This window comes from Pseudophryne corroboree, chromosome 1 (genome assembly GCF_028390025.1).
Source record: "Pseudophryne corroboree isolate aPseCor3 chromosome 1, aPseCor3.hap2, whole genome shotgun sequence".
NCBI classification, from domain to species: domain Eukaryota; kingdom Metazoa; phylum Chordata; class Amphibia; order Anura; family Myobatrachidae; genus Pseudophryne; species Pseudophryne corroboree.
The window spans coordinates 1117304898-1117321605 of record NC_086444.1 but is presented as its reverse complement, the minus strand read 5'-3'; the positions used below and the strand labels follow the sequence as shown (position 1 = coordinate 1117321605).

At 46.7% G+C, this 16708-nt stretch overlaps 1 protein-coding gene across 4 annotated transcripts in view; it reads right to left on the bottom strand.

Moving 5' to 3' along the window:
- KLHL5 (kelch like family member 5) overlaps positions 1-16708 on the bottom strand; it is a 191533-nt gene that overhangs the window by 35869 nt on the left and 138956 nt on the right. For 3 of the 4 annotated variants that reach the window (XM_063922699.1, XM_063922692.1, XM_063922674.1), the window contains exons 5-8: positions 11069-11281; positions 9891-9983; positions 8609-8795; positions 90-314 (exon numbers count right to left, since the gene is read on the bottom strand). In XM_063922699.1, coding sequence (XP_063778769.1) covers positions 90-314; positions 8609-8795; positions 9891-9983; positions 11069-11281 — 718 coding nt within the window. The remainder of the gene's footprint in view (positions 1-89; positions 315-8608; positions 8796-9890; positions 9984-11068; positions 11282-16708) is intronic. The other variant, XM_063922683.1, reaches the window with a different exon arrangement.

Sequence of the window (16708 nt, the reverse complement as noted above, 5' to 3'; positions counted from 1 at the left end):
ACAGCAGCTGGAGGGCCGCAGGTTGAAGACCCATGTCTTAGGGCATGGAAGGATATGGCATTTTGCAAGCACTGGACATCTGCACTTACCAAGGCCGTGCCGATGTGTAGACATGGGCGGCATAACACTCCAAGTTTTGGTTTTGGGGTTATAACACTCGACAGTATTCAGCGTCTTCAGCCCATCTCTCCCTCCGACAACATACAGTTTGTCGTCCAACACGGCAACGCCAAACTGCAGCCTCCTTCCATTCATGTTCGCTACAGGTGTCCACATGTTGGTGCGCAGATCATACTTTTCAATGCTTGTAGCTCCTAGACAGGGAGATTTGCATATAGTTCATTCTAGGTAACAAGGTGGGAGGTGTAGCCAAGCTTCTAAAGAGAAGAGAAGTTTCCCATAGCAACCGATCATATTCTAGGTAGCATTTAACAAATAGATTATATAAAATGATAGGTAGAAGCTGATTGGTTTGATACTTCTACCCTATGTGATTTATGCTCATATATCAGACGCTCGCCCTGGTTAAGGGTCAAACAGATGATTTAAAACAACACAGTTTAATGACAAGATAAATGATAATACCTTTGATTAGTAAAACATAATGTATGGCAAATGCTGTTCCTGGTCACACTACTGACATTCTATTTTTATTGCAGCTTGGAAAACTACAGCATTCTAAAAACTGCCAGTCAGACAATACCCTTAATAAAGTGTCATACATTTGTAATGCCAGCAGGATCTTGTAGCTATACATGTAGAACTTGTTAATCACTTATGTCCAATACAAAATCTAAAAAGTTTTTTTTTTCAAATGATAATCCCAGTGGTTCCCAAACTCAGTCCTCAAGGAGCACTAAAACTGGGAACACACTAGGATGACATGTCGGTGGAGCGGCCGATCCAAGTAAGTATATAAACCGATCAACGTGTGATGGGTCTATAGTATTTACTGAGCCTTGAATGGAGATAAAGTGGACGGAGATTAAGGGGGACATGAACTAAGCAAAGAAAAAAGTGGAGAAGTGAGCCAGTGGATAAGTTGCCCATGGCAACCAATCAGCATTGACGTAACATTTAGAATTTGTATACTATAAAAATATACAGAGCAGCTGATTGGTTGCCATGGGCAACTTCTCTACTGGCTCACTTCTCCTCTTTTATCACTGCTTAGCACATAACCCACTAAGTCCCAACCAACCAGCTCCTAACTGTCATTTCTCGGACGTCCTAAGTGGATGCTGGGACTCCGTAAGGACCATGGGGAATAGCGGCTCCGCAGGAGACTGGGCACAACTAAAAGAAAGCTTTAGGTCTACCTGGTGTGCACTGGCTCCTCCCTCTATGACCCTCCTCCAGACCTCAGTTAGAATCTTGTGCCCGGCTGAGCTGGATGCACACTAGGGGCTCTCCTGAGCTCCTAGAAAAGAAAGTATATTTTAGGTTTTTTTATTTTCAGTGCGATCTGCTGGCAACAGACTCACTGCTACGAGGGACTAAAGGGGAGAAGAAGCGAACCTACCTGCTTGCAGCTAGCTTGGGCTTCTTAGGCTACTGGACACCATTAGCTCCAGAGGGATCGAACACAGGGCCCGACCTCGATCGTCCGGTCCCGGAGCCGCGCCGACGTCCACCTTACAAAGCCAGAAGCAAGAAGATGGTCCTGAAAATCGGCGGCAGAAGACTTCGGTCTTCAACAAGGTAGCGCACAGCACTGCAGCTGTGCGCCATTGCTCCTCATGCACACCTCACACTCCGGTCACTGATGGGTGCAGGGCGCTGGGGGGGGGCGCCCTGAGCAGCAATATTAACACCTTGGCTGGCAAAAAAATCACAATATATAGTCCTAGAGGCTATATATGTGAAAAATACCCCTGCCAGAGATCCATAAAAAAGCGGGAGAAGTCAGCCGAAAAAAGGGGCGGGGCTATCTCCCTCAGCACACTGGCGCCATTTTTCCCTCTCAGCTCCGCTGGAAGGATCGCTCCCAGGCTCTCCCCTGCAGTTTCAAGACTACAAAGGGTAAAAAAGACAGGGGGTGCACTAAATTTAGGCGCAGCAGTATATATATAAGCAGCTATAAGGGAAAATCACTCAGTTATAGTGTTCATCCCTGTGTTATATAGCGCTCTGGTGTGTGCTGGCATACTCTCTCTCTGTCTCCCCAAAGGGCTTTGTGGGGTCCTGTCCTCTGTCAGAGCATTCCCTGTGTGTGTGCAGTGTGTCGGTACGGCTGTGTCGATATGTTTGATGAGGAGGCTTATGTGGAGGCGGAGCAGATGCCGATAAATGTGGTGTCACCCCCTGCGGGGCCGACACCTGAGTGGATGGACTTGTGGAAGGAATTACGTGAAAGTGTCAACTCCTTACATAAAAGGTTTGACGACATACCAAATATGGGACAGCCGGCTTCTCAGCCTGTGCCTGCCCAGGCGTCTTAAAAGCCATCAGGGGCTCTAAAACGCCCGCTACCTCAGATGGCAGACACAGATGTCGATACGGATACTAACTCCAGTGTCGACGACGATGAGACTAATGTAACTTCCAATAGGGCCACACGTTACATGATTGAGGCAATGAAAAATGTGTTGCACATTTCTGATGTTACCCCAGGAACCACAAAAAAGGGTATTATGTTTGGAGAAAAAAAAAACTACCAGTAGTTTTTCCCCCATCTGAGGAATTAAATAAAGTGTGTGAAGAAGCGTGGGCTTCCCCCGATAAGAAACTGGTAATTTCTAAAAGGTTACTAATGACGTACCCTTTCCCGCCAGAGGATAGGTCACATTGGGAAACATCCCCTAGGGTGGATAAAGCGCTCACACGCTTGTCAAAGAAGGTGGCACTACCGTCTCCGGATACGGCCGCCCTAAAGGAGCCTGCTGATAGGAAGCAGGAGGCTATCCTGAAGTCTGTATATACACACACAGGTATTATACTGAGACCAGCTATTGCTTCAGCATGGATGTGCAGTGCTGCAGCTGCGTGGTCAGATTCCCTGTCGGAAAATATTGATACCCTAGACAGGGACACTATATTGCTAACCGTAGAGCATATTAAAGACGCAGTCTTATACATGAGAGATGCACAGAGGGATATTTGCCGGCTGGCATCTAAAATAAGTGCAATGTCCATTTCTGCCAGGAGAGGGTTATGGACTCGGCAGTGGACAGGTGATGCAGATTCTAAAAGGCACATGGAAGTTTTGCCTTATAAGGGTGAGGAGTTGTTCGGGGATGGTCTCTCGGACCTCGTTTCCACAGCAACAGCTGGGAAGTCAGCATTTTTACCCAATGTTCCCTCACAGCCAAAGAAAGCACCGTATTATCAGGTATAGTCCTTTCGGCCCCATAAGGGCAAGCAGGTTAAAGGCGCGTCCTTTCTGCCCAGAGGCAGAGGGAAAAAGCTGCAGCATACAGCCAGTTCCCAGGAGCAAAAGTCCTCCCCCGCTTCCTCCAAGTCCGCCGCATGACGCTGGGGCTCCACAGGCGGAGCCAGGTACGGTGGGGGCCCGTCTCAAAAACTTCAGCAATCAGTGGGCTCGCTCACGGGTGGACCCCTGGATCCTTCAAGTAGTATCTCAGGGGTACAAGCTGGAATTCGAGACGTCTCCCCCCCCGCCGTTTCCTCAAATCTGCCTTGCCTACAACTCCCTCAGGCAGGGAGGCAGTGTTAGAGGCAATACACAAGCTGTATTCCCAGCAGGTGTCAAGGTGCCCCTCCGTCAACAAGGACGGGGTTACCATTCCACAATGTTTGTGGTACCGAAACCGGACGGTTCGGTGAGACCCATTTTAAATTTGAAATCCTTGAACACATATATAAAAAAATTCAAGTTCAAGATGGAATCGCTCAGGGCGGTTATTGCAAGCCTGGACGAGGGGGATTACATGGTATCACTGGACATCAAGGATGCTTACCTGCATGTCCCCATTTACCATCCTCACCAGGAGTACCTCAGATTTGTGGTACAGGATTGTCATTACCAATTCCAGACGTTGCCGTTTGGTCTGTCCACGGCACCGAGGGTATTTACCAAGGTAATGGCCGAAATGATGATACTCCTTCGAAAAAAGGGAGTTTTAATTATCCCGTACTTGGACGATCTCCTGATAAAGGCGAGGTCCAGGGAGCAGTTGTTGGTCGGGGTAGCACTATCTCGGGAGGTGCTACAACAGCACGGTTGGATTCTAAATATTCCAAAGTCACAGCTGGTCCCTACGACACGTCTACTGTTCCTGGGGATGGTTCTGGACACAGAACAGAAAAAAGCGTTTCTCCCGGAGGAGAAGGCCAAGGAGCTGTCATCTCTAGTCAGAGGCCTCCTAAAACCAAAACAGGTGTCGGTGCATCACTGCACGCGAGTCCTGGGAAAAATGGTAGCTTCCTACGAAGCAATTCCATTCGGCAGGTTCCATGCAAGGACTTTTCAGTGGGACCTGTTGGACAAGTGGTCCGGATCGCATCTTCAGATGCATCGGCTGATAACCCTGTCTCCAAGGACCAGGGTGTCTCTGCTGTGGTGGCTGCAAAGTGCTCATCTTCAAGAGGGCCGCAGATTCGGCATACAGGACTGGGTCCTGGTGACCACGGATGCCAGCCTTCGAGGCTGGGGGGCAGTCACACAGGGAAGAAACTTCCAAGGACTATGGTCAAGTCAGGAGACTTCCCTACACATAAATATTCTGGAACTGAGGGCCATTTACAATGCCCTAAGTCAGGCAAAACCCCTGCTTCAAAACCAGCCGGTACTGATCCAGTCAGACAACATCACGGCAGTCGCCCATGTAAACCGACAGGGCGGCACAAGAAGCAGGACGGTGATGGCAGAAGCCACAAGGATTCTCCGATGGGCGGAAAATCACGTGTTAGCACTGTCAGCAGTGTTCATTCCGGGAGTGGACAACTGGGAAGCAGACTTCCTCAGCAGGCACGACCTCCACCCGGGAGAGTGGGGACTTCATCCAGAAGTCTTCCAACTGATTGTAAACCGTTGGGAAAGGCCACAGGTGGACATGATGGCGTCCTGCCTAAACAAAAAGCTAGAAAGATATTGCGCCAGGTCAAGAGACCCTCAGGCGATAGCTGTGGACGCTCTAGTGACACCGTGGGTGTACCGGTCGGTTTATGTGTTCCCTCCTCTTCCTGTCATACCCAAGGTACTGAGGATAATAAGGAGAAGAGGAGTAAGAACTATACTCATTGTTCCGGATTGGCCAAGAAGAGCTTGGTACCCGGAACTTCAAGAAATGATCTCAGAGGACCCATGGCCTCTGCCGCTCAGACAGGACCTGCTGCAGCAGGGGCCCTGTCTGTTCCAAGACTTACCGCGGCTGCGTTTGACGGCATGGCGGTTGAACACCGGATCCTGAAGGAAAAGGGCATTCCGGAGGAAGTCATTCCTACGCTGATTAAAGCTAGGAAAGAAGTGACCGCAAACCATTATCACCGCATTTGGCGAAAATATGTTGCGTGGTGTGAGGCCAGGAAGGCCCCAACGGAGGAATTTCAGCTGGGCCGTTTTCTGCACTTCCTACAGTCAGGGGTGACTATGGGCCTAAAATTGGGTTCCATTAAGGTCCAGATTTCGGCTCTATCGATTTTCTTCCAGAGAGAACTGGCTTCACTACCTGAAGTTCAGACTTTTGTTAAGGGAGTGCTGCATATTCAGCCCCCTTTTGTGCCTCCAGTGGCACCTTGGGATCTCAACGTGGTGTTGGATTTCCTAAAGTCACATTGGTTTGAGCCACTTAAAACCGTGGAATTAAAATATCTCACGTGGAAAGTGGTCATGCTGTTGGCCTTGGCTTCGGCCAGGCGTGTGTCAGAATTGGCGGCTTTGTCATGTAAAAGCCCTTATCTGATTTTCCATATGGATAGGGCAGAATTGAGGACTCGTCCCCAGTTTCTCCCTAAGGTGGTATCAGCCTTTCATTTGAACCAACCTATCGTGGTGCCTGCGGCTACTAAAGACTTGGAGGCTTCCAAGTTGTTGGACGTAGTCAGGGCCCTGAGAATTTATGTTTCCAGGACAGCTAGTGTCAGGAAAACTGACTCGTTGTTTATCCTGTATGCACCCAACAAGCTGGGTGCTCCTGCTTCAAAGCAGACTATTGCTTGCTGGATCTGTAGTACGATTCAGCTTGCACATTCTGCGGCTGGACTGCCGCATCCTAAATCAGTGAAAGCCCATTCCACGAGGAAGGTGGGCTCTTCTTGGGCAGCTGCCCGAGGGGTCTCGGCTCTACAACTTTGCCGAGCAGCTACTTGGTCGGGGTCAAACACATTTGCTAAATTCTACAAGTTTGACACCCTGGCTGAGGAGGACCTAGATTTTGCCCATTCGGTGCTGCAGAGTCATCCGCACTCTCCCGCCCGTTTCGGAGCTTTGGTATAATCCCCATGGTCCTTACGGAGTCCCAGCATCCACTTAGGACGTCAGAGAAAATAAGATTTTACTCACCGGTAAATCTATTTCTCGTAGTCCGTAGTGGATGCTGGGCGCCCATCCCAAGTGCGGATTGTCTGCAATACTTGTATATAGTTATTGTTTAACTAAAGGGTTATTGTTGAGCCATCTGTTGAGAGGCTCAGTTGTTGTTCATACTGTTAACTGGGTATAGTATCACGAGTTATACGGTGTGATTGGTGTGGCTGGTATGAGTCTTACCCGGGATTCAAAATCCTTCCTTATTGTGTCAGCTCTTCCGGGCACAGTATCCTAACTGAGGTCTGGAGGAGGGTCATAGAGGGAGGAGCCAGTGCACACCAGGTAGACCTAAAGCTTTCTTTTAGTTGTGCCCAGTCTCCTGCGGAGCCGCTATTCCCCATGGTCCTTATGGAGTCCCAGCATCCACTACGGACTACGAGAAATAGATTTACCGGTGAGTAAAATCTTATTTTTTCAAACACAGACTGTGAAATGGTAGCTAGGAGCTGATTGACTGGTAATTTATCTCCATCTAAGCCTTAGTAAATAGACCCTCAGGAAACCCAACTAGGTGGGCATTTGAATTTGCCCGCCCAGCTGTGACATCAGCCCCCTGCAGCAACTGTACGGGTAGTTGCTAAACGCACCCGTACGCACAGCCAGATGCGCCAATATATCTGAGGATATATATCACAGCTGACATGATAGGTCTGTGAATGACATAGTTTACAAACATATCAGGGGTACACACCCACCGACGTACTTGAGCTATATCATCCGCTCAAGCAACTGATATATCGCCTAGTGTGTACCTAGCTTAACTGTTCACGTTTTTCAGGTCACCTGGCAGGTACACGGTGTGTCACCAACTGCCATATTTAAAAAATCTACAGGTGACCTGGAAAACATGAAATGTTAGGGGTTGAGTAAGGGTGACCGGCGGTTGGGATACCGGTGGTCACTTTACCGACGCCGGGATCCCACTGATTAGAATGCTGGCGGGGGGTGAAGGGGGGGAAGGTGGAAGGGGCGAACGCAACAAAGCCTCTTGCGGGCACGCTGCACTAGCCACGCAGCGGGCTTGGTGGCTCGCTGCGCTCAACACAGGATCTATTTCTACTCTATGGGTGTCATGGACACCCACGAGTGGGAATTGTCCCTGTCAGTCGGCATGCCGACTGTCGGGATTTTCACCAGGCAGGATTCCGGCGTCGGTATAGTGACTGAACCGCATCTCACTTGAGGACTGAGTTTGGGAACCATTTAATACGAAAGAAGAATCGGTTTATTTCTTCAAGCTGCTATTAAAGATGTATAGTTGTTCACAGCCAGAGTCATGTGACTATCACAGCAACCACAGTCACACAATGTAGTGAGCAGAGAGGATTTGGAATACTCCTCTCAGCTCAGTCTTTTCATCACTGTAAAATATTTCCCCTCCTCCTCCGCTGTCACGTGGCTTCTTGCAAAGTACACTACGCTGAGAAGTCACAAATGTGTTCCAGTTGAGAGCATGTGAATGTGACAGGCAGCCATACTTCTTTCCCCTCCAATGCGACCATGCCTGCAAGTGCTCTATCTGACGGGAAGGTCCCTCTGCCTCCCTGCACTTTCCTCTACTGATTGCCGCAATGTTCCTGATTAATGTTTCGATGTTTGAAGGAAAAAAATCTATATATATTTTTCTTCTTTTTTTTTTTTTTTTAAACTAAATTAATTTGGGATAGGGTTAAATGCATGTTCTTCACCTAATTCACTCATAAAAAAGCCAAAAATTTCGGAGCGGTTTTTGGCTAAATAAATCGTCAGTTAATTAGTTAATAGACAGCAAAAGTCTGCAGCCAGCATGCTGATACAATGAATTGTATTTCACTTATTTCTGACTTTTCATTTCAAATTTGTTTAACAAACAGATAATTATTTCAGTTTCAGATGATACATTCTGTGCAATATGGAGGCTTTAGCATGCAGTAATAATGTATTTTACAAAAGCAGAACATGTGGTTGCATCATGTGTAGTGAGAAGGATTCCTATCCATCCATTCCCATCTGTGAACCAAGAATCCGTCTCTCACTCACTACAGCAGACGTTCCGCATTCTCCTATGCCTGAGGTCAATGTTACATTTGCATTTCTCTCACTACTGGATCTTTGATCCCTGAAACATAATGTTATTACCTTTTGTGGCGTCCATCCCGCCAACAGCAAACAGCACCCCCACCGTGGACTTCCTGGGCTTGGTGCGAGGGCTCTGTAACTGAGGTCTCCTCTCAGGCAACAAATGGTATTTCATGGCTTCCATAATCAGCTTCTGACACTCAATGTCATCCCTAAATAGTGCATTATTCTCCATGTCTGCAAGAAACTAACACCAAGACACTATTCCATTACATATTCTTCCAGGCAAGACTACAATTATATCCATGAGAAATGCAATGGCAAGGTTTTATCCTAAAGGGTGGAATTGTGTGTTTTAAAGCATTGCACAAATGCTGTATATACGAGAATGTCCCAGAGACACCCCAATTCTTTGGGTGACCTCCCAGACCCCTGGGAATTTAGGCCAACCTCCCAGATCCTGATTGCTGTAAAGTGAGTGGAGTGTTGATTATTAAGGCCCCTCTTCCCCTGTGCAAGGACGCAATACGCAGACAAGACAGATGCAATCAACAATATACTCAATAATAGCCAATGAGAGACTCTGGAATCAGGGCAATGCGATCTACGGTAAATAGGGATTCCTACACATGTGGAATTGTATTGGTCATATTGTCTGTATTACGGTCTATGAAATGGTATACTGTATATATTCTTGACACACTTTCAGAGGCTTAAATAACAAAAGAAGTCTGCAAAACGGAGTTGTGCGTTTTCATACGCTCTAAGTCAGTAGTTCTCAAACTGGGTGCCAAGGCCCCCCGGGGTTCCTCAAGGCACTTACAGGGGTGCACTGCATTAATAGTCTAGGACCAATTAAAATAATTTATGGTCAATGTAATAGACACAACCAGTGGTAGTGACTGCCAATCAAACTATGTGGACAAGCAGAAGCAAATCCTGTCCTGCACCACATAACTGAACCTAAGGATGACATATAAACACAATTTACTTCATTTATTGTTCTTTTCTGAATGTTTCAATGGGAAATTCTTGGCCTAGGGGTTCGGTAACATTTTTTTTTTTTAAATCTGATACTCTAGGGCTCCATGACTCCAAAATAAGTTGGGAACCACCACATTAAGTAATAACGCATCATTATTTGTGTCTGTATTTACCATATGGGTCAAACTCACCACTTGCCTTGCAGCACTTATCTGGGTTTATATATTGCAGATCTGATTTTAAATTATATTCACTTGTTTTTATCTTTTTCTTTTCTATTTTGTCACATGATGCTTAATAGAAGAACCCGGCACCCTTTTTTACTGGAAAGCATTGGAAGTCAGTAGAAAGGCATTACCCAGTGGTGTATCTTTTGAGCCCTGGGCCCCAGTGCAGGAGGAAATCTGGGCCCCCATTCCCTGCCTCCTCTTCTTCTTCTCCCTGCCCGCATCTGAAGAACAGCAGAAGACGGGAATAGGAGGGAGAAAAATAAGCAAACACCTTCTAAGTGTGAGAGCGCTGCATAGTGACATGACTGCACAATGGTGGCGCAGTATTCTAGAACATGAAGCCTCCTGCCAGAAACTGCGCACAAGCTATGGTTAAAGGAACCATCAGTATTGCATGGTAAGACGCTGAACTTTCTACATGCCACTGTCATATGGCTCCCACTTCTGTGGGAGCTGTCGCTGCAGATATGTCACTGGTATTACTACAGTATGTGTGGTTAACCTGACTCTGGGTTACACACAAGTCAGAATACAGCCGCATCTTGTGATATGTTGCATACTGCACGTGTTGCAGCTGGCATATATAACTTACAGCAGCTGCGAGTGATTCCGAGTTCTATGTATCTCAGTCGCTTCTCACAGATGACTAAATGGGAGTTACTAGGTAAGAGTTGCCACCTATTCCGAGTTGAGTGTACAGAGACTGCAAGCCATTTTCAGTCACATCTTCTGTACCAAGTCTGGGACATGTGTACGTGCTATTACTAGTAATGATGGCCACTCTCACGGACAGAGGATTTAAGGCAGTGCTGTCACATGAAAGCGTCAGACTACAGGCAGATATTCCCATAGGAGTGCCAAACACTGGAGGCATCTAAAAATGTTTTACATATGGTCCATAACAATTCTCAAAACTATAAGTGATCACTAACACATTGTTAGTTAAAACCTTATGTGCAAGTTGTAGATTGCTGCTGACTGTCCAAGTTGTGTGTCATGGTTAGCTGGTGACAAATGATTTACTATACATAGACTTAGGGCCTTCTTGAGAGCATCTTTTTCTAAGTTCCTACAGAAAACACCCACCACAAGACTCAATACAAAAGGTCATTGGCACAGCGATAAATCAAACTATTTCAAGGCCATTCTGACAAACCTTTACAGTAAAAAACTGCATAATTTTATACGAAACAGCAACTATAGCAACTCTCCATCCCACTAATACACTATGCATGCTTAGGACACCGCTATTCACATGTCCAATTTTGTTAACCTGATAAAAGACGCAAACAGCGGTGACGTGTACCTGTGGTGCCAGCAGAGGCAGCCGGATATAAGCAAGCAGTTTACTGAGGTCTCTTCTCCTCTGTTCCACGTCATGCCGAACCCACGTGAGCAAAGCATTCAGAATGGTTTCTTCACTGGGGATATTCATATCATCACTTGCTAACAGCTTGGCAATCTCGGCCCCCGGCAACAGCAGGAACTCTTGATTTCTTATTACTTCCATAAAGTGTTCCTGCAAGTAACAGGTAGAGAAATATGTAAATAGATGTTTCTTATTGTGCATGAACATCTTGTAATATTCACACATGTGTGTACGTTTGCGTGCACGTCTGTGTGTTCCCGCTGCACTTCTCTGCAGTGTTGTCATTAGGGCCAATCAATAATAAAACATTATAAAGAGAACAATCATATAGCTCTTTTTCATGCATTACTTGTGGGAGTATTACTTCCGATAAGAGCTATCCTCCGCGATGCGCAGTGGCTGCCTGACTTCCGGGATTCGGCCCCGGGAGTCAGTCTGCGTATGCGCAGGGTGACGGGGGCTGGTACAAGGCATGCCGGTGAGGGAACCGATCGGATCCTTCAGACAGCGCTGCGGAGAGAATCCCATAGGCTTCTATGGGGTATCGCCAGCAAAGGCTGGTGAACCCCGCCGCGGTGCTGACATGGCGGCTGGGGGATAGGACATTAGGAAAATGCGGTAAACAGGGGGTATACCGTATTTTCTGCTTAGTACATCCCGTTCAATATGTGTTATTAATATAGTTACACTTTTAATATTTTTTGCTTAACATGAAGAAAGCATGTGTGCAACAGTGAGTACACACTTACTGCCTCCATAAAAAGATAACGGTCTATGCCAGTTGCTGCTGAACAAGCAAACATCATTGGTGACTCACACAGAAGTGCTGAAAGGTCAGTATACAGGCAGAACCTCATGAAGTTTGGTCTGGAGCATTTTCCTTCATGTTCTCAGCATTGCTTGGAGAAGCATTTATTGCTAGTTATCAGTGTGGGTTAGGACACCATTTCCTAACAATCTGAAGTCCCCTATTCTACAGTGATAAATATTATATGACAAATGGAGGACTATGGCACCCATTCAGCAGTGATCACATTTGCAACGCTGAAACCAGTCAGCTTCTACTTATAATTTTATAGACTGTACTAGATAAATGCTACCTCAAAGCTGATTGGTTGCTATGGACAACTTTTCCAGTGGCTCACTGCTCTCTTTTCACTGCTTCATACATCTCCCCCTCTGGGGGGTATTCAATTTTTGCCGGATTTTTCGACCATTCCAAAAAAATCGGCAATAATCGGCCGTTTTTAGGGCTAATTAGAGTCACCCTATTCAATGCCGTGCCAGATTTTTCAACACGTCGAAAAATGCGTCACTGGCGAAAACCACGTGGATCGGCTAATTCGCCACCGATCCACATGTTTTGTCAAATTTGCGGATGTTTTCGCCCATGCCGATTCGACATTAAAAAAAAGTGAATAGGCATGGGCGAAAAGGGATTCAAAAATGGACGAAAATGCCCGCAATTGAATACACATGGTTGAATTAGTGCCGCTTTTTTGACTAGCCGGAAAAACGGTACGTAATTCAATATGCCTATCTGTCTCCCCCGGCGTGCAACTTCAGCTGTGACCTTTTTTCCCCCCAACAAATTTATTGACATCCGGCAAAATGAACAAGAGCTCACTGACTGCTTTTCCAGTCCAGAGAAGCAGATACCGGCACCTACTGGTGGCGATACCAGCGCTGGAGAAGACAGCTGATGGTAAGTGACCTCTCCTGTTACTAGTAACGCCTGCGACACTGCGCTGACATCTGTGTGCCACTGAATCTGAACACGAAGTGCTATAATACAGAGACCGCGGCTTTTTCTCACACCAAGTTCCATTGTGCTGCATATGTGACTTTGCACTTGTTTAAAACTAAGAGGCAGATGTACTAAGCCTTGGAGAGCGATAAAGTGGAGAAAGATAAAGTACCAACCAATCAGCTTCTGCCATTTTTAAAACACAGCCTGTAACATGGCAGATAGGAGCCGATTGGCTGGTACTTTATCTGTTTCCACAGTCGCAGCCCGGAATCTCTAGTATACTGTGAGTGGTGTTTCGCTGCGTCTGTTATGTGAAAATAGACTCAATTTAAAGAAAAAGTTGTTACATTACACCCCTTGGAGCATCATGTCATGTCATGCATCTTGAGCTATATGGCATATAGATGCTAAGTGTACACATCTGTATGGGTACTGCATATTTCCAATGGCAGCAGGATTTTTCTGCAGGTTATTTTTAAAAGACTTGGATATGAAATGAAAGACATTGTCCCAGATTTTTGTTACTGCTACAGCTTCAGATACAACGACTGAAGTTAGCATTTGGTAATTTGCATTTCAAACATATTCCAGACTCGCCTACAACCATATGCTTGCTCTGAGCTTGAGCTATTTTTGATCTATTAAGTGATCCGAGATGTAACCCCTTAAATAAGTGATGATGATTCTTTCATTGTTCTTTTATGAGAAGGGTATATTGCTCAGTTATCCTTGGGAGAGAATTACAACAAGACTAACCTACAGAATCTATGACCAGTATATCGGACAATCCATATTTCACAGATCTTTATAATAAACAAAAGAAAAAATACTAGTAGAGCCAGTGAATGGTAGAGGCCTTTTAAAGTCCTGCAGCTAGCTCCATTCTGGCATCCACACACTTGGGGGCCTTGTTGTGCCCACATAGCAGTTACTGCATTCCTCCCAACTGTCCCACATTCAGTGGCACTGTCCCTATTTTCTGAGACTATCTCATTGTCCCACAGGAGGGATAATTCAGGGGGGGGGGGGGGGGGGAGGAGCAATGTTACCGCTGGGGTGAATAAATGCCAAAGTAACGCGAGAGGGGTGCAACAAGGGTCCACCCCAACTTCCAGAGGCTTGGCCCTCTTTTTGGGCTCACGCATGCAGGGACCCGGATCTAGAGGCATTAAAGTTGGGAGAAATGGTTTTCACTAGAAAACATTATCCCATAATACAGAAAATGTTGAGAAGTCAGATGTGGGGGGTTCTACTGCCCATTCCACCCGCTATCCTGGACTGAAGCATCTCAGGGGTGCCATCAGGGACGGATCTAGAACAAAATGAGAGGGGGCTGTTCGTGCACGCAGAAGGCACGCATGCTTCTCGGAAACTGGGTGTAGCCTTGCAACAAGGGGCGCGGCCTCAAAGGGAAAACTATATACACGAGCCAGTGGGAGACAGGAAAGGGTGACGAGAGGCAGTATGTGACGAGGAGAGGGTGACCGGGAGAGGCAGTAGGTCATGCCAGGTAGAGGGCAACAGGGAGAGGCAGTGGGTGATATATAGGTGGCACTGGGCTTGGAAAGGAAGGGGGGGGGACGACACTAGGCTGGAGAAGGGGATACACTGGGGTGAATGAGGGAGGGACACTGTGCTTGGACTGGCTGGGAGGGTTCTTGCTTGGGGGCAATAGGATGGGGGCAGTGGGTTGGTTGGGGGAGGGAAGGGGGTATACACTGGGCTGGCAGGGTAGGAGACACTGGGATGGGGTGCATCAGTAAGATGCTGGGGGACACATTGCTGGATGGGAAGGAGACAGCAAGACAAGGGTGGGAGGGGGGGAACACTGGGCTGAATAGGGGGATCACTGTCACTGGACTGGTTGGGTGGGTTCTAGGTGGGGGGGGGAGTGAGATGGGCACAATGGGCTGGAGGGGTACACACAAGGAATTACCCCTACCCACTGATTTACCATCCCTGCACTCCCACACTACAGTTGTGACTGTCCCAGTTGCTGTCCTGCCATGCTAACGTGTGCAAGGTACCAGTGGAAGGACGGAGAGCAGACATTTTTCCTGATACCGGGTGCAGGCAGGGAGCAGCAGGACACCAGCTGCAGTCATAGGCATTTAGGTAGGAGCCATAAGCAACATAACATGGACATAAGCAAATAACTCACATTTTAAGTGCCACAAAATGTAAAATTGCCGGACACAGAAAAGATCATGAAACGCTCTCTTTGCTGGCTATTATTAACAGGACCTGGCACATATCTATACATATAATAAAACGGTAAGGGTTGTGTCTGTACATAGCATTTTTTTTTAGGGACTGTTCACGAACTATGGAGACTTAAAAAAACAAAATTTGAATTTTTGTATGTTTGTCTATTCCGGCATCACACAAAAACTACTGGATGACTTTGGATCGCATTTTCACTAATGTATAGCTTAAGGACTTAAATGGAAACCGAGGTATGTATTATATCGATGTGACAGCAGGGAGAGCAGCAATAAAGGAAAAAACAGATGCTTGACTCTTGGCGCGTGCATTGTGCAGGCTCCTCAAATCCAAAATAAGTGTGTGTGTGTGTGTGTGTGTGTGTGTGTGTGTGTGTGTGTGTGTGTACGTACAAGATCTATTTTGCATGAACATCTGACTATATATCAATCACAAATCAGGTAGGTTATCTAGTCTTGACCCATGAAGTTTCAATTCACACGTAAATCCATTAGGTGGCGCACCAAGACAAATACTACACGCTACAGTTATGCACGATGCAAGTTGAGATATATATATATATATATTACAGTATTTTCCACTTATGTGGAAAGAATAGCACTCACTAGATTTGAATCAGCAAAGTGAAAATAAGAATTTACTCACCGGTAATTCTATTTCTCGTAGTCCGTAGTGGATGCTGGGTACTCCGTAAGGACCATGGGGTATAGACGGGCTCCGCAGGAGACTGGGCACTCTTAAAAGAAAGATTAGGTACTATATCTGGTGTGCACTAGCTCCTCCCTCTATGCCCCTCCTCCAGACCTCAGTTAGGGAAACTGTGCCCGGAAGAGCTGACATTACTAGGAAAGGATTTGGAATCCAGGGTAAGACTCATACCAGCCACACCAATCACACCGTACAACTCGTGATAACTATACCCAGTTAACAGTATGAACAATAACTGAGCCTCTCTCAACAGATGGCTCATACAATAACCCTTTAGTTAAGCAATAACTATATACATGTATTGCAGAGAGTCCGCGCTTGGGACGGGCTCCCAGCATCCACTACGGACTACGAGAAATAGAATTACCGGTGAGTAAATTCTTATTTTCTCTGACGTCCTAGTGGATGCTGGGTACTCCGTAAGGACCATGGGGATTATACCAAAGCTCCCAAATGGGCGGGAGAGTGCGGATGACTCTGCAGCACCGAATGAGCAAACTCAAGGTCCTCCTCAGCCAGGGTATCACACTTGAAGAATTTTGCAAAAGTGTTTGAACCCGACCAAGTAGCAGCTCGGCAAAGTTGTAAAGCCGAGACCCCTCGGGCAGCCGCCCAAGAAGAGCCCACCTTCCTCGTGGAATGGGCTTTTACTGATTTAGGATGCGGCAGTCCAGCCGCAGAATGTGCAAGCTGAATCGTGCTACAGATCCAGCGAGCAATAGTCTGCTTTGAAGCAGGAGCACCCAGCTTGTTGGGTGCATGCAGGATAAATAGCGAGTCAATTTTTCTGACTCTAGCCGTCCTGGAAACATAAAGTTTCAGGGCCCGGACTACGTCCAGCAACTTGGAATCCTCCAAGTCCCTAGTAGCCGCAGGCACCACAATAGGTTGGTTCA